Below are 25,176 nucleotides of genomic sequence, written 5' to 3'. Positions count from 1 at the left end.
TTTTTAACCTCATAACTAATACAAATTAAACTTTTCAGAAAAAAGAGGACTTGAATACAAGGCAGCTCAATAATATCTTCGAATCACTACAGCAATTGGACTTGAGAAACATTTCTACGAGGTGTATTAATTTTTTAAAGTTTGACCACAGCTCATCTGGAATGACTGGGAAGATGGATTTTTTTTAACCTATTCTGCAGCCAGCCACCAGGAGGAGCAGTTTTTGTGGTGACCTCACTTAGAGCCGAGCAAGATGACGTCCTTTTTTTTTTGCAGTCTGTGGTAGAAACACAGAGGGCAGGTTTTCTGTTATTGGCTAACAACACTAAACAGAGAACACAGGCGAAATCCTCTCTGTAACTCAGAGGGAGAGCTAATGAGTCACCACATGGCACTGAACTCTAAGAGCAGATACAAGCCGCTAACATCTGCTCCAGGCACACACACACATACAAACACACACACCTGACTGCTCTTTCACAGAACTGTCTGATTGTCCAAACTAGTTGCCCCACACACAACCCAACTCTGTCTGGTGAAATTGTTTTTTATCTTATAGTTTGTGTGTTAAAATGGTGAATATGTAAATAATGCTAAACATAAACATTAAATCTTCACTTTTAAACTTGATCCATCTATTTTTTTCCCCACATAGATTAATAAACACTCACAAACTTCCAATTATTAAGGACCTTTATCACGTGCCACAGGCAGCTGAACTGTCTGTTCTGCTTCACTCTCACCTCTGAAGAGAATTACATTTAATTATTTACCTAAGGTCAAAACACTGGAGTCGCTGAGCTGATGTTATTTTTTAATCATTTTTTTTTTGTTTTTAGCGTCTTGTCTCCCACAGGAAGTGAACCTCGCCACTGTCTTATCTCTGATTGTGGTGTAGTATAATGTATATCAGTAGCTGGAGTGAATAATGCATGAGGTAGAAGCTTTGTTCATGGAGGAAGGCTGCTCATTACCTCCAAGGAGGATCCCCCGTGCCCTCTCCATCTCTCCCCCTCTTTCTTTTGCATCACTGTGTGTCTGTTGTTCCTCTCTCCTACCTCATTTCATTTTGCACAGACTAACTGTGTAATATATAGACTTTATTTAGTCATCGCAATTTCAGCTTATTATCTTTTTTGGGGACTGTGTTATAAGGACAAACATGTTATTATTTTTGTTCAGCAGAGCTCACATCATTTCACTAACAGCTCTGTGCATTGTTTAGCAGCAGCCTAACCCCCTAGTGCCCCCCTCAGGATCACACAGGAACTGCACTGTACACTGTGTCTAACTCTTATCTTCAGGTTACAGATGTTAGTTTATCAACATCTGGTCTGACTCATGATGGTAAACTATTTCAGTTAGTGATAAAACATCTTTTTACACACCCCATCAATAAGCATATAGCACAGCATAATGGCACTTTTATTTTGACTTTTTTCAGGAAGGCCTGTTTTGGGGCGTTAGAGGTGGATACTTTGTTAGTTTTACACATTCACTCTCATCAAAACCTTTCCAAACCTTTCCAAAGTGGAACTGAAAGTCTCTGTACCTTGTTCTTCATCTCTATCTCTACATTTCTTAGTGAGGCCAACAGCTGTTACGGATCAAACTAGCCGGCCCCTCCAAGTTAGACGGTGTCTGAGCAAAGTCTGCTTACTGGAGCAAAAACCACAATCAGAGTGAAAGAGACATCCAGAGGCTGTTAATGTAGGCTTTTAACTGCCTCTTTAGTTAAACCTAGCGAAGAACTGCATGCTTCAAAATGAATTAAAATGAAGTTGTCTTACTGTTGTGGCTCCAGCTAGCTTAGCGTCTGTACAAAAAACGTCATTTAAGCTGCTGTCTCTTTAAGGTTACCTTCTCTACAATCCCCCTTTTCCCTGATTGGCCAGCCCTCTGGAGGCCTATCAGAGGTAAAGCTACAGACAGACATTAGATTTTGAGGCCTGCCCCTCCAAGAGCAAGTAAATTGATTCATATTTGATGACCTCACCATTTTACCAAGGCCTATGATGAGCTGGTGCTGTTTTTAGAATGGACCCTTTTGATTAGTTCACAGACTGATTCAGAGATTTCGACACAGTATGAATCTGCACACGTTTAGTTTAAACATCCAGCAGTGTTACTTTATAGTAGGGCTGGGCAACGATTAAAACTTTTAATTGTAATTAATCGCATGATTTCCCTGATTAATCATAATTAATTCCATTGTGAAAATGCCATAACATCTGTCATGCAAACACTAAATCAGTACTTGTTATACAGTAATAGTTAAATTACATATTTAGTACAAATCAAATATACAAAATGTAAATACAAATTTAAAGCTTATTGCCACTGTCAGGGCATTAAAGTGATACTCCGGGATGGAACAAGTTGGGTCCTATCTCAAGGTTTAGGGCAGAAATTACCCCTACAGCAGTGATTTTGTGCAGCAGAAGCCCAGAGCGCTCGCACCAAACACCCCCTCCCTGTTCCTCTGCCGGTTTCCTCTGCACTCAGACGGGGCCATATTTTACTTTACCAAAAACACAAATAAACGGACTCCCACCAAAAAACTCTGATATCGGTCTGCATTCACGCTTTATTAAGAGAATTTTCAGCGGGTTACTTTCACACATAAACACCGCTAAATAAGGCTCTAGTTCTCATCGTGTCTCTTCGTCCTGGCAGACTACCTGCGTTTGTTTATATCTGGCACACCGTGCGCGCGGACTGATACACTAAGCAGCGAGCGCCTTTAAGTTCCGTGGCGTTGCCCCTCTTCTCCATGCTTGTTTTGGTTACTCATCGTGTTTTTCCGCCAATTTCACTTCCGGTTTCACCGCGGTCAGCAACAGACATTTACAAAATAAAAGCATGTGAGCAACATGCACTAATGTGCGATAAAATATTCAACGGGGTTAATAGATTGACAGGTTAACGCGAAAATAACGCGTTAACTTGCCCAGAACTACTTTACAGCCATATTAAAACATGAAAGAGCAGAATCACCCCTCCGCAGCATATAGAATTGGGCAAAAAACTACCAATCTGCTATGTTTGTACCAATATGTATTTTGCTGATGTTGTAAATAGGAATAGTGGGAGTGTAGAAAAATGCATTTATAAATTCACAAACCTCAGATGGCCTTCTGTCCAGCCATTCCTCGCCTTCTTCCTTCTCATCTTTTCCCTCAAACCTCCTCACTCTTCAAACAAGTATAATAACTTTATCTGTACAGCACTTTTTAAAAACATAAGTTTACAAAGTGTTTTGACAGCCAGAACATAAAAACAAACACAAGCTTCAAACATGGAACACAAGCTTCAGCCCATATGAAAAATAATGAAAAACAATAAAATGAGAGCATGAGGACCAAAATAAAGGCTCAAAACATCAATCAAGAAGAAAAAGAAAATAAAAGGCAATAAAAGGGGTTGGGAGCAGAGAACAGGACAGCAGGTATAAAGAGACAATGTTAAGAGTGTTAATAGAATAATAAAACAATGAAATAAAAATAAAAGCGATGACAAAATAATGAACAAGAAATAGAATAAAAAAATCTACCAGGACAGTAAAACCAAGGTAAGATAGAAATGAAAGAGATAAAAGATAAAATACAAGATAAAGGGCAAAAGGAAAAAAAAAGACGATATCACATAAAAGCGAGACTAAAAAAGTGAGTTTTTAAAAGTGACTTAAAGAAAGCAACAGACTCTGCACCCCTTGTTTCCTCTAGCAGGTCACACCAAAGTCAAAAAGCTCTGATGAAGAAAGCTCTTAATGATGCATATTTATCCATTAGCATTACTCCTCTATTGTTAGCCTCTGTTGACAAAGCATTACAACACCTATGATAATCAGCTTGTAATCCATCTATAACCTGTTTAAAATAATGGTTTCAGAAATGAAAAGCCAAACCTTCACCTTAAGCCTCAGGGCTTGACTTTGCTGTTGTGAATGATGCCGTCTTTGAGATCATGTTTGGTCTTCATAGGCTACCATCGCTTACTCCTTGGTTCCACCAAGTGGTCCAGTATGGATCAGCACAGTTTGGTATGGGCTGGATCAGTAAAGCCTGGTCCTCTTTGAGTTTTCACAGCCAACGTGCCCTTCTTGCTAGGCAGCATGTAAGCTGCCTATGCCAATGCTGATGCTAACTGCCACGCCAGCTACATAATAGCATGTCAGCATAGCAGCACGACACAGTGTACCTGGCCAATAAACCCAATGAAGAAGAAAAACATGACGGTTTTGTTTTGACAGTAGTTTCAAGTTATTCAAGTTTCAAGTTATATAAAAAAAATCTTATCTTCATGAAGTTAACTGGAGAATTCAAACATGGCAGGGTTATGTGTTTATTGTCGCTGTCACACAGGTGGTGTTGGATCGCTATGTCCGGCACCACAACAGAGGGGTACCAAAAAGTGGGACGGTCTGGGTCGGTAATTTGGGAACCCGTCCTGGTTTTAGTCAAAGGAAACATCACAAAATGCACGCTGTATGTAGACAAACTAAACTTTTAGTGATACACGGTTTGAGGAACGGAGGGGCACATTTTAGAATCTGGTCACTAGGTGTCACTGAGACCATGTCCACATGTTGCCGGGTATATGGGAAACTGCAGTTATTACGTTTACACCTGTCATCCACACAAAACCGCAGCTTTACGTCATTGAAAAAGATATTTTCTGAAAACTCCAGCCAAAGTAAAGATTTTGGAAAACTCCAGTTTCATGGTTTCATGTAGAAGCAGGAAACAGAGTTTTCAAATGTCACAGCTGACTGACAGCGGCTCATTCTGATTGGCTACGTCTAGAAAACACTGCCAAATATGGGTTTGAAATGCTTCGAACTGCACTCATCGGCAAACTTGCCCACTGTGTGTGGACGAAAGTATTTTTAAAAACAAACCAGAAAGGGGATACTTATATTTTAAAATACCTGGCTACGTGAGGGCATGGCCTAAAAGTCCCACACAGCACCTAAAAACAAAAACACGGACTGTCAGGCCTAATGGTTAAGTTTGTGGAAAACACCACTGCCTGGTTATACATAAACAAAACATTTTAATATACAAATTCTTATACTCTTAACCAAGAAATTACCTTGACAAAAAAACATTGTACATCCAGAGCCTTTTCTATTGTGTCAGCATGCTGTAATGGAATAATGAGAACCTTACATTTAGAAAATGAAATGTGCTTTATATACTCCAGTCTGTTCATGTTTGAGATAGATTAGCCCACAAGTCGTACAGTTTCTGGAAGTTTAGGCAGCCATCTGGACTGAGTGCAACAATCCCATTAACTTGAATGAAAATATACCTTTCGTTATGTCCGGAGTGTTTGATGGAGCTCATGATTACTGCTCCCTCCTGCTCTCACACTGTGGACTCTGACTAGAATAGCAAACAATTCTCTGCTGTTTTGCAACTTGCACAAAATAAATTAACTGCATCAGCTGGAACCAAACATTTGCAAAAATTACTTATGTGCTCTTTCAGCGGGGTCTGTGCTGCACCATAAGAAGCTGCTTTGGGAATTTAAATGAGAATTGTGTTTGTGACGTGAGGTACCGTGTGCGTGCATAAATGCAAGTGTGATTTCATGGTGAGTAAGAATTAGAATTACATTTCACGGCGTGATGTGAATAGACAAAACCTCAGCTGCTCCACTTCTTCCTCCTCAAAGGGCAGGTGCAACAAATTGACCAGTTAGGCCGGTGAAGTGGGTTTCATTTGCATCATGGGCATCATTTGCTGCTGTGTTACTTCCCCTGACGATCACCTGCCTGACTGGCAGCATCTGTGAGCATGGGCCCAGCTACAGGTGTGTCTGCTCTAAAAATCAGCTCACCACGTCTGACTGATCTGGGCAACTTAGGGTAACTTCAAGATGGTTTTCCACAAAAACAGGTTGCTGCATTAGTTGGGGTCACTTCACTTCTATCTCACAGACCATCTAACGTTAGAGTTGTATTGTAGTTAAAATACCGACTCATTCCACTAGATGGTGATAATTCACAGAAACCTGCCACCCGCATTGACAAACAGCATCAGCCCAGTGCATTGTGGGAAACAGTATGCCAAGTAGACTGGTCTGTTGCATACTGAGAAATTTTGGCATACGGCAGATTTTGCAAGTTTTTCACACTGACTACTACGTACTGAATTTCAGCCAAAATAGTAGGCACTGCTAGTGTAGCAGGCGGTTTGGAAAACAGCCACTGACTTCTGTGTCCTGCATGAACTCGCCCAAACTCCATAAATAATACTATATGGAATAGAATAGAATAGAAAATAGAAAATACTTTATTTATCCCCGAGGGGAAATTCAGGAGTCACAGCAGCAATCAATAAAACAAAAGTAAGAAAGTGTATAGAAAGTGCAAAAAGGTCCATAAGAAAATAGATGACGACATCCCGTCCACCACTCTCCAGTTCAGCGAGTCTCCACCTCCACAGGGTCCAGGACTGAGCCTCCCCAGCAGTCTGTTCAGTCTCTGTCTCCTGGATCCTGTCTGCCCACAGCAGGCGAAGCTCCTCCAATTTGGCGCTGGCGTCCGATGTCAGCTCCGTCAGCCACGTCCGTGAACAGCACGATGCCACTCTGCCCTCCAGTACCCCCTCTGCCACTGCGCTAGCACGGCTAGCTCGTCCATCCCACCGGACATAGATCCCACGCTCCCAACAATGATGGATGGAAGGACAGGTCCACGTCGTCACCTCCCAGCTCACACCCAAGAACCAGCACGTCGTCCTCACCTCCTCCTCCTCAGCTCGAGGGAAATCATCAAGCCTTACACTAGTTAGCATTGACATGCTACAGGCTGCTAACAGCTAATTTCACATGTAAACAATTCAGCCATGGTTACATGTAGGATCTCCAGACAAACACAGGAGAAAAGTAGTAAAAATATCACTGAGGCCACAAAAAGTTTGGTGTCCATGACCGACAAATGAACCATACAAAGTGATGATCCACTCCAAATACAGAGACGACGAAAAAGAGACGAAAAATAATACAAGAAACGGACAAAGACGAGAGAGCTGCTGCAACAGGCAGCTACTTGGGCAACATATTTAACATGTATCATAACTTTTTGAGTGTTTGTTTTTTTATTTATTAAGATTATTTTTCTAGCTTTTAGTGCTTTCAACCAGAGAACATAAGACAGTGAATAGAGAAGGAAACAGTATGAGAGTGGGAAAAGACAAGTGGGAAACAGGCCGGATTTGAACCTAGGCTGCCCACTGAAGGGTGAACCTCGTGAGGCGCTACCCAGACCTCTAGGCTATCTCTAGGCCCCTACCTCTGTCTAGAGTTCTCCCTGTCTTTAAAAAAAGTAATAAAACCCTTTGTTTAAGAATCCCTCAAATTTGTTGACTTTTTCTTTGTGGCCTGAAGAGGAGAAAAGTATTTCTGAGCTGTAAACTATCACATTAAAGAGATTATCTTTGAGACATTTTTTTTTCAAACCAAACAAATTTTTCTTAAAAGCACTTCAACAGTTGGGTCATAGAGTCAGAGGTTTGATATAGACTGTGTGTTTGTTCTTTTTATTGTCTAAAGTCAATATTAATTCACACTGACTAATATTTCTTCTTCCTGTCTCTCCTTATGTCATATCCTCTCCATCCCTGTTCCACTCTGACTTCTTTCCCCTTCCTAACACCTCATCCATCTCACCAATATTTCACCCTCTTCTCACCTTCCTCCTCCTCTTCCTCCTCATTTCCTGTACCATTCTGTCATCATCCCCTGATCACTGTCTCCTCCAAAATCCCATCCTTGTCTCACTTTGATCCAGTGTGACCGCCGTGCGTCTGCCGGATGGTTTATCTTTTGTCGTGTACGAGTTCTGGGATGGAGAGGAGGAGTGGAAGAGGTGAGTTGGCTTTTTGTGGTTTCAGACTTTCTCTGATTTTTAAAAGCAGACAAACCCAGAGAGAGACATACAGAGGCCGATCGCTGCAGAGTGCTTCATCCCGCATGCTGATCACTCTGAGAGTGTCCTTGCTGACAGTGACCATCATTAGGTTTCTTTGAGTCAGCACTCTGGGATGTGTGAACGTTCTGTGTGTACGCTGAGCCTCATTCTCTTCTCTCATTGGTTTATTGATTGGTGATAGCCAAATAAAAAGGGAGTCCACTCTTCCTCCACTGCTATCATGGGGAAGTTCCTCCATCTACGTTTAATTAGCCTCCTTCAGTCGTTCAGCAGCTCCAGACTTGCTGAACCTCTTAAAGTGCGGCAGGTCATCATGATTTAGTGATGGTGCGGGGCATGAGGAGAGGCTGCTGATGTAGCTGCCTGCTGATGTGAGTTTCTGCTCCAGCGCTCACAGCATCCCTCTGCCATTAATATTTCAACTTACAGTAAAGGCTGAGGTGCCGTGCTAAGCGCTCGGAGGCTGCCCCTGCCTGCATGTGGATATGAGTTATACAGAAACGTGTGCACATACATGCAATGTGTTAAGCTCAGTGTGTGTGTGTGTGTGTGTGTGTGTGTGTGTGTGTGTGTGTGTGTGTGTGTGTGTGTGTGTGTGTGCTTTCTCATCTCCCAACCCTCTTCTGGTTCCAGGCACCTCCAGTCAGCCCCCAACAAAGCCTTTCAGCATGTGAAGGTGGACACACTGTGCCAGCCAGAGGCCGTGTCCTCTGTAGCCGTGCCAGGTCAGTGAAACCAAAAGCACAACATAAAGATGTTTATTTTCATGATAGACCTCAGGAGCCATCCTCCAGTGGTGTCCCAAGCTCTATAAACATAGCTGATCTTGCAAGTGTGACGTTGGCTTTTGGTTAAGCTAGGACTGATGGTTTGAGTCAGTAAGTTTGCCATCTAAGACTTTTGGGGACAGGTTTGTCAATGTTTGAATAAACCCCCAGAGGAAAGTAAAGAAAATCCTGAGTTATTGATGTCATATGGACAAAGATGAATTACTAACTGGCTCACACATTATGAGATAGATTAAAGACAAAACTAAAGCCCTGTTTCCACCAAGCAGTTCAGTTTGGTTCGTCCCAGCACAGCACAGCACGCATTTTACGGGGATTCCACTGACTTATCCTGGAACGCAACCCCAAATAACCACGATGAGCCATCCCACTTTTTGGGACCCCTCCATGGGGGTTGCCAGACTGAACTGACCCACCCCAGAAGGTGGAGCTACAACACTGCAGACCATTGATTGGTCGAAAGAATCGACACTTACCGTGCGACAGCAGCTGTATTTCTCCTGGCGGCACACAGACTTCTCTGAAAAAAAGCTTGCTTGTTCTTTGTAACAAAGAGCTACATGGAAAATCACAAAGAAGACAAATTGCTAGATGTCTTCCATATTTGCTCTTTGTTTAATGTGTCATGTTTTTTTCTTTGTTGGATTTATTAGTGGGGTACACTGTGTTGCGCTATTATTAACTGATGCAGCTATCAGTATTCGACTTACACGCCCCCTACCACGAGGGGGCACGGTTGGTTGTGGAAGCGCAAACAGGATCAGGCCTAACCGAGGCAACCTGTACCAAACGGCAATGATCTAAACCAGACTGCTTGGTGGAAACGTGGCTTAACGAGTAGTAAGGACACTTTATTGAGACCAGTGTCCTTCAATACCCTTGTCATTTCCTCCTGTAAATTTTCTCTGTACTTCAAGTAGCTTTACAGGTTTTCTATCAACATTTTATTGAGTAAATAAGTAAATAAATATGAAATTGGTCAACTAATCTGAATATCTCTTGAAGTAAATAATTAAGAACAAGTAAAAATTGCATGTCATGTGACGTCGATGGATTACTGTCAATATATTGTAGTACTTTGAGTTGTTTGGAACCTTGCTGTGGTTATAAAGTCAGTTGTGAGCTTGCATGCAACTTTTTTCCATCTTCATGTTTGAAAACATTTGCCTGTTAGTATTTTAACATTTTACGTTTTCAGTGTTGTTTAGAAAGTGTAACTGTGATATGATTCTGTGATAAATACTGAACTTGTGTTTCAAAACCAAAGTTATGTCAGTCTTTGCTAACTGCTAATATAACGACACAATTTCCAATAAATGTTAGCATCAAGCTCGCACCTACATCGATCTATGCAAACAGCTAGCATATCAATGCAATTTCCCATAAATGTTAGCATCAAGCTAGCGCTGTTTTTCTATATTGTTTTTGGAACATTAGGAGATGCATAAGATGTTGATGAATTGAACTGGAATCTGGTGTGAAACATTAATGTACAGTCGTGGCCAAGAGTTTTGAGAATGGCACAAATTTATTAAAATTCATCCAATCAAACTTTAAAATCTAAAGTTAATACAAATTAACCCCTGAGAACTTTGGCAGAAAACTTTGTGAAACCCAAAATTTGTGCCTTTCTCAAAACTTTTGTCCATGACTGAACATTTATTTGTGTTAAGTTCTAAAGTAAAACTTCAAGCTGAAGATCCTGAATCAGAGTTCTCTTGGGTAACTTTTATTATCTGCTAAGCTAAGATGGCTGGGGAGAATAGTTGATGTAAGGTCCGGTCAGTCCAGCATAATGTAAAGAGTCAATAAGGGAATAATTGAGCATAAAGGCTGATGATGCTGATGGATTGAACCATTTCCAAACGATTCTTAACAGGAACTGGTTATTGATTACCACCCCTAGACAAAACACAATAAAAGAATGGTCATTTTATAGACAGAAACAGCTCTGAACGAATGGTTTGAGTAGGGAGTTAGATCAGCGTTGTCATGGATGTGTTTGGGGACAGTCACAGAGGGAGGGGGCAGCATGGTGGATGCCCTGTCACCCCAGGTTCACTGCATGGTCCTGTGTGGTGTGACGGGTGTGTGACGGGTTGTGGGTGAAGCAGGTCAGTGAGATGAGAGGGGTCCAGGTTAGGGAGGTCTTTGTGAGTTAGCACATGGACTTTGAACGGAATACGTTGGGGAGCAGGGGGTCAGTAGAGGTTTTGACGGACAGGGGGGATGTGATCATTGGAGCTGAGTGGATGAGTAGACGGGCAGCTGGATTTTGAATGTACTGGAGTTTATCGAGAACATTTGAAGATATACAATGGTGTTTTAAACAGGGAGGAAAAAATTTGAATGATTAAGATGTCTGAAGCTGGAGAAAGTTTTTTTTTATTTTGGTGAGGCAGTCAATCAGTGTGGTGAGGGTTGAAGAAATGAAGATTTGATGGAAATGTAGATATGAAAACCACAAGTGTGTGTAAGGTTTCTGAGGGGCAGCAGAGATAATTAAGGTTTCGTATCTCTTCAGGGGTGGAAAAAAAATTTCAGACATTCAATGTGGACTGCAGTGTTTCTAACGCCACCCTAAGTGGTTGGATCAGTATGCCTGGCACCAAAACAGTTTTCAAGAAAGTGAGTACAGTACAGGTCGGTAATTTGGGGACCTGTCCCAGTTTAGTCAAAGGAAACACCACAAAGTGTGTACCATACCAAGACAAACCAAACAGGGCTTTAGTTTCCTTTAAAACCTGTTTGCTAGTTTTCAAGAAGTTGCGGTAAAAATAACTTTTAAAATATTACTTTTTTTGTAAAATAAGTAATTTCTGCATTAACAAAATATATATTTACGCAAAACTGTACCAAAACTGATGGCAGAAAAGCCCAATTCATCAAATGTGATCCAAAAAAAAACATTCATGAACTAAATGATAAAGCAATTTTTTGGGTGGATTTTGTTAAAAGGGTTAATAAAGATCTCAATTCCAAAAAAGCATCCATGCTGTGATGCTGGTTGTCAGTGACTTCAGGTGACACCCAGCAGACCGCCGTTTGTATTTTCCTCTGAATAACTCATTTTTTATCTATCTCTCCTCACCCTCCCCCCTGCCTCTTCATCTTCATCCTCATCCCTCACTTTGTCTTCTTTCTCTGACACGCCAAATTCCTCCTTGTCTCAATTCAATCTGTTTCTCTTCATTTCCTTGGCGTGTCTCTCTGTCCACCCCTCACCTGGGAATCTTTTTTCTCTTCCATCTCCATTCTCGCTCTTGCTTGTCATTGCTGTCTCTGTTTTGCAGCCGCTTGGTGCAGCGTGAACAGGGACTGAGCATGTGGAGATTCAACAACACGCCAAGACTCCTGGACACCCCTAACTTCCTCTTCCAATCCCGTTCAACCATTAGACCTTTTTGCCCCGGTTATTCTGACCCCTCCCATTTCCCACCCTCCACTTTCCCATCCCCACCCCTCACTCCCCTCAGCTCTTTTTGTAAGTACATGTTTACACAGTATAAATGAATGGTGTCAACTGCAGTGAGACTTGAACTAACAGGGTGAGATTACCACGGTGCGTGTCAATCTCACCACAGTAGTTTGCTGGATTAAGTTGGGTTTAGATTAAAGAAGTTATGAACCACTGTACAGTGGAGTTTGTCATGTAGCACAGACCATGGTGTTGAGTTTTTCATGTAGCAGTTACTGTATCGGGGTAGTGCATCAAAGAGTGCAGCATCACTTTAATTCTAGCAGAGTTTACAACGAGTAGCTCATCTTTTTTGTTTCTTCACCGTAGACGCTCATTGCCCATCAAAGTACGAAGTTTTCTGTTCAGTTTGATGTTTTTTGGACATTATTCTCACATCAGCCATTACCAGATCACACGTTCAGAGCATGAGGACTATCGACATACCTAGTTGCCAGATTTAGCTTGCAATCTCAGGAAAATCGAATGCTTGAATTTAGACAGAAGTTAAGTTAGCACCCTAGCTAGTGCTCACTTTCTGAGCTTCCTGGTTCCTTGTTGAGAAGACCAGTATGAAATGGTAGGAAAAAGATGGTGTCGCAGGAAGCAAGGACTTAGAGTAATAGATATATCTGCATGAAACCAATCGGATGTCTGCTTTTAAAAACATAAACTAACTTTATCCTTCAAATGGAATTGGTATCAGCAGGTTGAGCGATTTCTGTCCTGTTGGATCTCCTTCGTATCAGTGCTGGAGGTGATCACTTAGTTTGGAGTGTTACCTCGGTATCCTGTCAGAAAAGAGTCTCAACTTTAGGTAAAAAATGATTTTCAAGCATTTCTGACGGGCGTTAAAGACACTTTCAGGCCTTGTTCACACGACAATGTTTCACATGAAAACGCAAAAATTGCAGTGAAGAAATCTGAAATCTGTGAAATCTACACAGAAACGCTGAGGGACTGAAAACACTTGATATGAATGCCAGGCCTGCAGTTGGCGTTACAGCTGTGGAGACTTAGGTATCCCTCTGCAGAAGTAGAGGTGGGCTGATTATTTGGTGCATATTTTGAATGAGTCCGGGCTGATTGCAGAAGTGATACAGCAGAAACGCAGCAGCACAAGCATCACACAGTAGTCCACCATTGCTAAGGCCTTTGCACACTGCGTCCTGAATTTTTGGATGCGTTTTTTAAATAGGTAATCCAAAAAATAAAACCTCACACAAGACACCTTGCACAACGTGTTCATTTTTCTGTTCATTGTGGAAAATTTGCAGTGCAAGAAAAACTAGAATCATCAAGCAGTGACGATGATTTTGTTGCTCTTTCTCTACTTCAGTAAAGAAAAAGATAACACTGGGTTTTTAGTCTTCATTCGGAAGGCATGATATATTGGTATCAATAACGGTATCGGCCGATGTAGGTCATTTTTTTTCTTCTTTTTTTTAACATATCAGTATCGGCCGATGTGTCACAATGGGCCTATATTTACTCATTAGCTGCCGGCCATTTTCAAAGTATCTTGAACGATCTTTTAAGACCCCAATAATATTGTTTTCTCTGACTATGTAAACACCAAAACTACCTAAGAAAAGTGGACTCTCTTCTTTTATGTCTCTCTACCTGTTTTTGATCAAAAAAAACCCAGACAAAATGTACTTTTTTGATCACGTTCTTCTAGGGATGGGTCCTTTTCACATTTAAAACAATACCAGTACCTGGCAATTGGTATCGGTACTCAACAGTACCAATTTTCGGTACTTTTTTGTGTTTATGTGTTAAAAAAATATCAATTTGTGTAGTAATACAATGTATTTTCCTTTTATTTTACATATTTATTCTTTAATATAGAAACCTAATAATGCTGTGTTCATGTCGAGCATGGAAAATTGCCTACTCTTCCACTCTCTCACAGTCACAAGGATGCATTTAGGTACCTGAACATGGTACCTTTTAATTTTTGTGAATTGGTACCCGGATCTTTTGACAAAAGTCGGTTGGTTCCTGTAAAAGTACCTAATTTGGTACCCATCCCTACGTTCATCTCCATCCTTTGATCCTCTCCATGATCTCCATCGTCTTTTCTCACATCATCTGTGTCGAGGTTTTTTGTTTTGTTTTTTTAAACCAATATCGATATCAGTAAATATTGGTTATCGGCCATAACAACAGTATTAATATTGGAAGTCGGTATCAGCCAAAATTTTCATATCGGTGCATCCCTATTCTTTATTCATCATCGAAACAGCCTGAAATTACGGAAAATGTGCAGGTAATCTAAGGCATCTCTGGATAGTCAAACAACCCTGGGAATGAACTGCGAGCTGGGGAAGTAAAAGAACGCAGCAAACCCAACCTGTTCCCGACAAAAAGTTTCCCCTTCAGGGTGCAAACATGATAGATATATATATATTTTTTTTTTTTTTCAAATGCGTCAGTTTCAGATGAAAGAAAACAGACTAAGTGTGCAAAGGCCTTTACTGTTGTCGTTAGCAATTTGAGTTGCCACGATGAAAGTGCTCCTCTAGAAACTCCAGCTTGCTGTTTATAGCATTTGTGGCCACTGCGTTTCAGAAATACAATCCACTCTGAAGGCTGTTTTCAAACGTTTCTGGTCTATGTTGGCTACAACTGTGATCCTTTGCCAACAAAAGGCCCAAACAAAAAAAATACTGCGTCTCATCCTGAAACGGTTGTCGTGTAAACAGCTCCTTGGTGTGAATCAGCTGTTAAAGTGATGAAAGTTACCCGTATGAGCAGTGGCTGCTGTGGGAGTAATGTCTGCGATTTTTTCTGCTTGTGAAAACTAGTCCCAAGCCACTTTTTGATTCACAGACACGTAGCAAAACATCCGATAGAGATTAGCGTTTTAATGTGTTCCTTATTTCTCACAAAACACTTTGGAGTCAGTGAAATCAGGTAAACAAGAGCTGAGACGGAAGGATAATTCAGCTGAGTGACTGAGACAAGAGTCTGCTGCTACTTTGAGACAGAAGAGACTAGAAAAGGAGATAAAGACAGCACCCAACTGTCCTCCATGCAGCTCAAGTGTTTCTGTTGATAGATTTTAGCCTTCAGGTCACGTGTTCTCTGACTGGTTTGGCGATGGGTAGCTACAATTAGCCGTGCAAGTCTATAGAAGAGATTGTACATATGAGAATGTTGTTCTGTTATGAATATCTTTGTATTTATTGACATCTTTAGTGCTATGGTGCAGATTTTTTCCTCAGTGGAAGTGGGCAGTAGCTGACTAGGCATTGCAACTTCTCGTAACAGTTTGTTTGAATCAGAACAACTACCATCAGAAACTTCAGATAGCAATCCATCCGAATGACATGAAAGTGAAGCCTTAAACATCACCACATGGGAGAGGAGGTTCAGAGGAAGATTTTCTTTATGAATGTGTTCTTCAAACTCCCAACAAGCAGGGAAACCTCTTAGTGTTAAAATTTTCCAACAGACCCTCTGACATTTTAAGGACACGTGACCCTCGTCTTTGCAGCAGGACTTTAAAGAGCGTGGGACAGTGACAGTCCACCTCAGCGTTACTACCCATCACACGCTACTGATGCTCCACGCCTGAGCGCTGCCAGGGCTTTGCTGAACCTCTTGGGTTTTATTCACAGCTTTGCATGAATCTCACACTAAACAAGCTAAAAAAAGGAGGCTGCATGTGTTTTTTTTTCCATGAGAACAGTGGATGGAAAATGTGAATAATGTTGCTGTTATTACACAATATCAACAAAATAACACGTTTAAACTCAGTGAGGAAGCTGTTATGTGATGTTCAGGCGTGTGCCATGTCTCAGGCTAACACACAAACATATTCTGTCAGCTTTAAACCACAATGACTCAACCTGCTCTGCAAAAACTGAAATCCAAGCAAGTGTTTACCTTCTACTTCTAGTTATAACATCTCAACAGACTCAATTCGTCAGGTTCAGTTTATTTTAAAGCATTTAAAGGCAGCAGAGGCTAACCAAAGGGCTGCACAAAGCATTAAACACATAAAAGCAACTATAACAAACACAGCATATAGAAATGAGAAAGTACTGTTGTTATTATGAACCAACAGTCTGACATTTCAAGGCCACCTCTCAACACACTGCAGGGTCTTATATCCATTGTGTTTCCTCCTCTCTCACAGTTATAAAACACCATCACAACAAAAAATGTATTTTCTGTAAAACAATGGTAATGTTCTGGCAGCAGGTTTGCCAGTATTTTACTCTTTTCTTTTCTTTTTTTTTTTTTCTGGGCGACACTCACAGAAAGGTGATGTCGTAGGCATGTTTTATTGACATGCATTTCTGATTCATGTGGACATAGATTTTTAAGTTGAAACATATTTTAAAGTTGAGATGATCCCAACTTATGATTATGTGCTAAAACAACAACTTCAGTAACCTTTTTTCATACTGACTTAAAATAATATGTTAGAACATTCATTCATTTTCTGAACAGCTCATCTTGTTCAGGGTCGTGGGTGGCTGGAGCCTATCCCAGCTGTCATTGGGCGAGAGGCGGGGTACACCCTGGACTCGTCACCAGCCAATCACAGGGCTGACAGAGACAGACAACCATTCACTCACACACTCACACCTAGGGATGGGTACCTTTCACATTTGAAACGATACGGTACCGATTCCCGGTACCTGGCAATCGGTACCGGTACTAAACTGTACCAACTTTTGGTACTTTTGTGTGTTTATGTGGCAAAAAATATCAATTTGTTTAATAATATGTAAACTCTTTTTAATTTTAACATACTTATTCTTCAGTATGTAACCATGAAATGCTGTGTTCATGTCCAGCATGGAAAATCACCCTTTCTTCCACTCTCTCACAGTCACAAGGATGCATTTTGGTACCTATATATGGTACCTTATGATTTTCCGTGAATCGGTACCCGGTACTTCGAAAGAATCCGTCCGTCCAATAAAAGTACCTAATTTGGTACCCATCCCTACTCACACCTACAGACAATTTCGAGTGACCAATGAACCTGATGAGCATGTTTTTGGACTGTGGGAGGAAGCCGGTGGACCCGGAGAGAACACACACGTGCACGGGGAGAACATGCAAACTCCAAACAAAAAGGCCCACCAGCCAAGCTGGGAATCGAACCGGTGACCTTCTTGCTGTGAGGCTGCTCGTACCAAGCAGCAACCTCCGGTCCGAGAATATGAGACAGTGCTGAAGTGCTAAAATCTGCTGTTTCTGGAGTGTTCGCTTGAGGCTGGCTCCATGAGTACTGGAAGTCACATACACACCAAGCCAAAAAAAAAAACATTTTCAAAGCAGAAATTTACCTATTTACAGCCTGGTTCAATTTTTTTCTCACGCAGCCGTTCAGAGGATATTAAGTTCGTGAGCTCCCCCAATAGGAACAATGAATGCATTTTACAAAGCCAAAAAAAATCTTTAAAAGCAACTCGAACAACCCATGGCACCTTCTTTGACATTTTTTCCATACTGAAGAAGACGCCACGTGAGTGCGTATGGAGATAAACAAACAAATGTGTCAGCCATAGCCTGGAAACTGAGCTGTTATCAGGAGCTTATACCAGAACAAATAATAAATTAAAATATTAAAATTAACAGAGCATTTTACTGATAAATAAGCCCAAATCATCAAAGTCCCAATGCAGCCAGAGCTTGAGTCCAAGTCGGGTCACAAGTTTGACATAGAGTAAAAAATGATCTGCCTATGGGGCAAGAAAAACTTAATGGTTACGTGTCTTGAAAGAAGATAATATTCTAGAAAATGAGACATAAACACTTGCTAAGATTTCACTTTCTGCAGTGTGTCAGTGGGCTGAGGTGGACCAATCAAACACTGGGTGGGTCTGATCAAATCACCTGAGACGAAACTGAAGTTGAAGATTAATGGCGGGTGTGGTTTCAGTTACTTGTATGGAACTGATTTATTTTAGCTCCATCCTGAAAGAGTTTCCCCTGTCAGGGTTGTTTAAGCCTGTGAGTAAAACCACTCAATGTTTACACCTTCAGGTGTAGTTTTCTCTTCTGTTTGGTTTCTGCTCCCACTTCACAAACAACCAAGGAAGTGAAACCTCTACAGAGCTTTATCCAAACAGGCAGGTTTTGTGTCTGGCTGTCAGATTTTTGAGTGGAACTGATCAGACCCACCCACCTCTGCTCCTGATAGATCAGGTTTTAAGTCCCCACCATCATGTTGACACAAAGCCAGCTCACCTCACCCTCTCATCACTAACTCCTTCATAACCACGCCGCTGTCAAACAATTGGACTCAGAAAGCACAATGTAAAAATGAGTATTGTGACTTGACGTTGAATCATCAGAGGTAAACCAGTATTTGATGAGAGTGTTTAGAGATCTGTAGTGATTCTGTTGATCTGCTTTCTTCCTTCTTTGGAGCTACTTTTGTTTAAAGGTGCCATCTCTCCATCACTTCGCTCTCTGGGTCTGTTGTCTCTGCTTTCCTCTGTGGATGACGCTCATTCTGTCATCTGACAGTTCTGTGCTAGCAGTGAGTGGGGCTCCAGCTGCACTGATACCAACCCTGATCCAGCACCGTCCCCCTCCTTTGGAGCGCCGAGCTGCGCTGAGCTGGGCAGGGCTGTGTGGAATGTGGAGTACTATTAAATATATCAAGATATGAAGACTATGTATTAAAGTAGGCTTATAGAACAGGCATGCTGAGGCGTTGCTCCTTTATCTGGGAAATGTCTGGACTGGTTTTCTGGGAGTCTGTGGTAAAGGTGTCCCAGGAGCTTGATGAATGACCAGCCACAGTCAGTCTCTTAGAAATACAAGCAACTTACTGAAAATGTCGATTAAGAGAGGCTGTAAGCAAGCAAACTGTGCGTAACAAAACAGGAAAGTGTATTCACAAGTGATTTATGGTTAAAGAGACTTTTTTCTGCTGCTCATTCACTCAGCGTCCATCCAGCTCATGACTCAGAAGAGGACATGTATGCTAGGCTAAACATGGTTCTTTACAGATGCAGCAGCATTGTGGTCTTTAAGGGTCTAACCCCTGAGTCTAACCTAAAGAGACTGATGGACATAAACAAAAAGATGCACACATAAAGTCAGATGAAGACACTCACCTGAAACAATAAAACTTCAGATTATTTTTAATCCCCAATGGCAGAAATCAATACTTTTATATTACATTTTATTGGAGGCTGTTGTTCTTGCCTTTAGCTAGCCATACTTTGATTACTGCAGTTCATTACTCGTCAGAGTCCAGCTGAAGGGTCTGACAAAATCTGAAAACAGGCAGTTCTGTAACTTTAGATTAGTCAGACCCCAAACATGCAGCCCCAAGTGCTTCACAAAGAATAGAGAGACAAGGTCACAAAAAGATTTATTTTAAGCCACAACGTACAGTACTGATTCATGTCTACAAAGTCCCAGAAAGTGAAATTGCAGCCATTAATGCATGTCCCATAAGGCTTCAGTTTGCTCAGGGACCACAAAGTTAGGTCTGTGCCTCCTTCTAAGACGTCTGATCTGGCCAACCAGGGAGCCGACAGAAGAGAAGGCTTCTGATGTCTTCTTTTATAAAAGAAATATGGTGTTGTTTACACTTTTTATACATCCAGCGGTAACCATGATCCTTTCAGGACCTTTCAGTTGGTCAACAATGAAATCTACACCGGTATCCAAGTCATAACTCTGCCGGCAAAGCAACCTGGCTCTTATCATACGGTATTTTCAGGACTATGAGTTTTACTTTTGGAGGAATTTTGGTGGGTAAATATCTTCTCAGCTCTGACAGCACTGCGCACTGACAGAGAGTCTTCATCTCCAGGTGTTTAGCACCTGATAACATGAGCAGTTCACTTGCGTCTTCTTCATGCTCCGTTCTAGACAGTTTTTCAGGTTTTGACTCACAAACTAGTGTCAGAACTCCCTTAACTTTTTAAAAATAAAGATGTTTATCCAATAGAGCTCATTTTATCTCACACTGCACTGGTCTAACCAGGTACACTCACAGCAGAGCAGGGGAGGAGGGGATGAGGGGAGTGCAAGAGAAGAGGGTGTGTAGGGAAAAGAAAGTGAAACTTAACTATGGTCAGAGTTATAAGAAGCTGTCGGAAAATCAAAACCTCCTTATAAAAAGATACTTATCAAAGTTAAATGTTAACAGTTGGACTATCTACTTACTATCTACTTATCTAGCTTTAGTTCCTCGACTGCCTCTACCTTAGACCTAAGAGAAGGCGCACTTGATTGCTTTACCTAGATGTCCAAGAGCAGTATCTATATTATTTATATAATGAATTAAAATTTTGTGCATATGTTATAGCTATCTATTTATCTATTTATTTATTTTTATTTAGATCATATCATGCCTGGGGTTCTGTAAATAACAGCAACAAATGAGAAGAGTCAAATAAAATACACAGTGCAACAAAATCAACATAAAAGATCTGGCAAATACCATTAAGGAAATGATAATAATAACAATTTTTAAGGATTAAAATGGACAATTAGACAATGATGTTTTCATAAAATTAAAAGACTTATTTAAAAATGTAGGGTAAAAGCACCTATTACTTTTCTCCCTTCAGGGTTAAGTTCAGGAACCGTGATCAGTTTCCCTGAGGTTTTTGGGGAAGCCTTGCCTAAGGATTATCTATAAACTATTTTGCAAAATATTGCAACTTAGAGGCTGACTGAAGAATAAAAGACCATACATGAAAAATGTACGATGGAAATGCCATCTTTGTTTTTAGGTTTGATACATTTAGGATATTAAATTTAACACCTGTTGCAGCTATCTTTTGTTTATAAGTTATAAATAATATCACTAAAAACCTTTAAAACACACTCAGCCAGAATCTGGTTTAAGCCCATTAATTTAAAAAAAACAACAACTGTTTCTTAAAAGAGCATAGAGTCTATTTTTTCTTTATTTATTTATTTAAAGAGACAGTACATATTATTAACATTTCAGCACAGCATCCACAAGGCTGATGGTCATCTGCAGGTCAGAGCAGAGTTTATAACATTAAACTATTTTAGTCTTAAAGTTAACTTCATCTGGTAAATTTAAGGACATCTTGTGTGGTGAGGGTGAATTTTAGCTCCTAAAGTCAGGCGTTAAACCTGTCCCTGAATCTTTGCTAATGACAGAGTATCAGTAAGAGATGCAGAAAAAGCTCCACAGGAAACCTTTCACCCCTCCCTCCCTGAAAACCACTCCTGTGCCAAAACAAAGGTGTTTGAATCCCAGAAGGAGTGGCTGTGTTCTGAGTAGAAATATAAAGCCATATTGCATGGATTGATGTTTACATGTCGGTGACTTCCTGTACTGATAGCCATAGTTTTACAGTCCTGCAGTGCCCAGCTGAGCGCAGCGTGCGCGCTCTGAAGGAGGCTTTCCTTCCTGTACATTGTGCCCAGCCTGGTTGGGTTGTGTAAAAGAGGTAGATAGTGAGTGAAGTGTCAGAAATGCCAATACTGTTTCCTATCAATACATTCCTGAATGTCCCACAGACTGTGCAGCCTGTTCTTTTCTATCCTCTACTCCTGAGTGCAACCTGTGCTTCGTCATACAATGAAAGAGTTATGCTTTGGAAGGATGAACACATGTTTCTGGTTAGCAGACAGAGGGTACGTCATCAGGTTTACCTCACCGAGCTCTGTGACGTGACGACAGGCCGATCAGGAAGCTGCAGATCTGATCAGGGCAATAACTCTTCCCTTCTATGACTGTGTTCTTTTCTATCCTTCAACTGAGTGCATGTCAATGAATGTCCAGTAACTTCTTTGCTGTAGTATTAGGCCATGCTACTCCTCAATGGGTTTTGTGCATTTCTTACCTTCTTCTTTCTTTTTTAGTATTCCTAAAAGAGACTGAAATATATTATATTAAAATATATGACTTAGAAAAATGGCATTGAAGAATGAACATTCACTTTTATGGCAATGTTTAATGAAATATTAATTCTTAATGTATGTTTCAGTAAAACAGCTTTCTCTTCGTTACGTGTAGAGACTTATTGCAGGGATGCAAGTATTATATTTGGTCTTTAAAGGATATATTGTTGAAATTCTAGATGATGTAGAATGAAAAAGTTCAATAAAACTATTAAACTGAAAACTGTGTTGTAGTTTTTTACTCAAAATCCTGTGTAACTTTTGTTCCTGACACACCTGTTGTTGACATGTTTGAAAGTGTTTTCCTTTGAAGGTGGAGTCAAATTATTCAGCTGAACTCTTCACAGATATACATTTTTAAGGGGTTTAAAATTGTTTAAATTGATTAAGCTATAATAATATTCATCACCAATCAGGGTGTGTCCACTTTCAGTTAATGTCTATAACATGACAGCATACTATCCTGTGAGGAGAGGCTCACATACAAATGATAAAGAGGACTCATTAACCCTGAAAGTAACGCATGAATGTTCTATTTGTGAACTCCGTCTTTCAGTGATTTCTGTAAAAATCAGTCTCTCAGTTGCTCAAACCTCCTTGTTCCATCATCACAGACTGATGAAATCAAAGCTCACCTGTCCCTCAGGTGTCTCTGATACCAGATGATCAGTGCTCAGTTTTCTGCAGTATTACATGCTGCGTAAACATCAGCAAACTCTGCTTCTGACCAAGGAACATGTTCTCCAGTAGGAGGCGATATGGGCAAAATGTATCAAGATGTTTTTATGTCAGGATCAGGAGCTGGATCAGGGCCCACATTCACAAAGCTACTCAGTCCCCTCAGAGAGCTCCTAACTTAGCTTAAAAATTCAAAGCAAGGAGTTTGAGCTTCAGAGTGAATAGAACAGAAAATACTTTATTTATCCCCAAAGGAGAAATTCAGGAGGATTCACGGCAGGAATCAATAAAACAAATGTAAGAAAGTGTAGAGAAAGAGCAAAAAGGACCACAAGAAAATAGATGCTGACAGGTCGTCCATCATTGTCCAGTTCAGCCAGCCTCCACCTCCACAGGGTCCAGGACTGAGCTTCTTCAGCAGTCTGTTCAGTCTCTGTCTCCTGGATCCTGTCTGCTCACAGCAGGTGAAGCTCTTCCAATGTGGTGTTGGTGTCTGGTGTTAGCTCCGTTAGCCATGTCTGTGAATAGCATGATGCTACTCTGCCCTCTGGTATTCCCTCTGTTGCTGGGTTAGCATGGCTAGCTTGTCCATCTTATTGAAGATAGATCTTTCGTTCCCAATAACGACGGATGAAAGGACAGGTCCATGTCATCACACCTAAGAACTAGCACGTCGTCCTCCCCTCCTTCTCCTCACCTTGTGGGGAAACATCAGGCCGTGCACCAGTTAGCATAGAAATGTTAAAGGCTGCTAACAGCTGAATTCACATGTAAACAATGGGGGCATGGTTACATGTAGGATCTCCAGACAAACACAGGAGAAAAAGTAGTGAAAATATCACTAAAGAGAAAAACAGTTTGGTGTCCATGACCAACAAATAAGCCACCCAAAGTAATGATCCACTCCAAATATAAAGATGACAAAAAAGAGACCAACAAGGAAGGCAGAGCTGCCGCAACAGGCAGCCACAACAGGGCGGGGCCTAGCAATGAACAATTGGTTGGTACAAAAAGGGAAAAAGAGGAGGGATAAAAATTGTGACACTGTTGCAAAATGTTTGGATGTACCTTCACTGCTGATGAGCTTGATTCCCTTATTGTTCTATCAACTGTCACTTTACTACTCAGTGTTTTTTATTTTAATGGTGGACACAGACTCTGTGCTGTCAGCACTTCCTGTGATTGCTGACACCCTTATAAAGTGGTTTGATTTGGCAGAATGACAGAAACAACAAACCAAATGGATTGAAGAAAAAAAAAAAAAAAAAAAAACAGAAAATTAAACTGGGCATAGAGCAGAGCCTGCTGTTGGCGCTGCTCAGAATCAAAGAGTATCAAGAAACAGGGTCCAAGGATCATGGTGCAGGGAAGAGGCAGACTTGGGGGCACACTGCCCATCTGATTATTGGACTGGTTCGTCTCCTTGGACGAACAAACAAGTGTGAGGAGCGCTGGTACATGCTGCAATTCCAAGAGACAGCAGAGATTTTAGCACACTTACAAAGTTTTTCCTAAACAGTAATAGAGGCTGAATTTAGTCGCTGGCTGCTGACATTGCTTACTGTGATATCAATAATTGTATAAATTTATGATTTCAAGATTTTTTTAAGACTCAATCTGTCATGCAGAGATAATTTTAGCCTCAGGATGGTTTGTGAATAAGAGCCCTGGATTTAATCTGGATTATTTTTCATATTCAGGCTGTTTTGACCTCAAACACCAATTTTCAGACCCAAATATATCTGATCCTGGGTTCTGGACTATTTTTATGCACCATTTTTCTTTTCAGCACCATTTAATAACTTTAGTCTGGTCTTGTGTCCTCTGATGTGTTTTTGAACTCTCACATTTTTACATCCTGATGAAACCCGATTCCAACACACCTGATTCAAATGATCAGCTCGTCATCAAGCTCTGCTCGAGCCTGATAACGAGCCATTCGTTTGAATCAGGTGTGCTGGAGTGGGGTAACATCTAAAACATGCAGGGCAGGGGGGCCCCAGGACCGGAATTGAGAATTACTGATCTAGATAGACATTGGTTTCGTTCATGACCCTGACAGAAAACGTAAATATTCACATAATTTAGAACATGATTTATTTAAGTTGAATAATTATACATAAGGGGCTGGTTGTTCAAAGGTAATCTGTTCAGATTTTGGTTATCAGATTGGTTATTCATAAGGGAAAGAAGGATTTTGAAATCGGATCAGACCGATAAAACCTTCAGTTTGTGTTGTTGAAAACTTTTCTGTGAGATTTGGATACCTCTGATCCAAAAACACAGGATTATCATGATCCCAACAGGGGGTAGGATTTCAAAGTGGATTTTAGGAAGTAAAACTTAAAAATTGGTCAAATCATACAACAATTTGTATCATTAACTGTATATTTTTTTGTTTATACATGCACTTGACCTGTTTAACAGTTACAGTGTTA

General features: G+C 40.8%; 1 protein-coding gene across 1 annotated transcript in view; it reads left to right on the top strand.

Annotated features, from left to right (window-relative positions):
- Positions 1-20,328, top strand: part of necab2 (N-terminal EF-hand calcium binding protein 2) — a 206,806-nt gene extending 186,478 nt beyond the window's left edge. The window contains exons 11-13 of the mRNA XM_074677014.1: positions 7,799-7,876; positions 8,573-8,664; positions 12,021-20,328. Coding sequence (XP_074533115.1) covers positions 7,799-7,876; positions 8,573-8,664; positions 12,021-12,049 — 199 coding nt within the window. The 3' untranslated portion in view covers positions 12,050-20,328. The remainder of the gene's footprint in view (positions 1-7,798; positions 7,877-8,572; positions 8,665-12,020) is intronic.
- The last annotated feature ends 4,848 nt before the right edge of the window (positions 20,329-25,176 follow it).

This window comes from Halichoeres trimaculatus, unplaced genomic scaffold (genome assembly GCF_033239565.1).
Source record: "Halichoeres trimaculatus isolate MK-OKI-2021-1 unplaced genomic scaffold, fHalTri1.1 fHalTri1_scaffold_10, whole genome shotgun sequence".
Lineage (NCBI taxonomy): Eukaryota > Metazoa > Chordata > Actinopteri > Labriformes > Labridae > Halichoeres > Halichoeres trimaculatus.
Note: the sequence above shows the minus strand (reverse complement) of the source record. Positions and strands in the feature narration are given on the sequence as shown.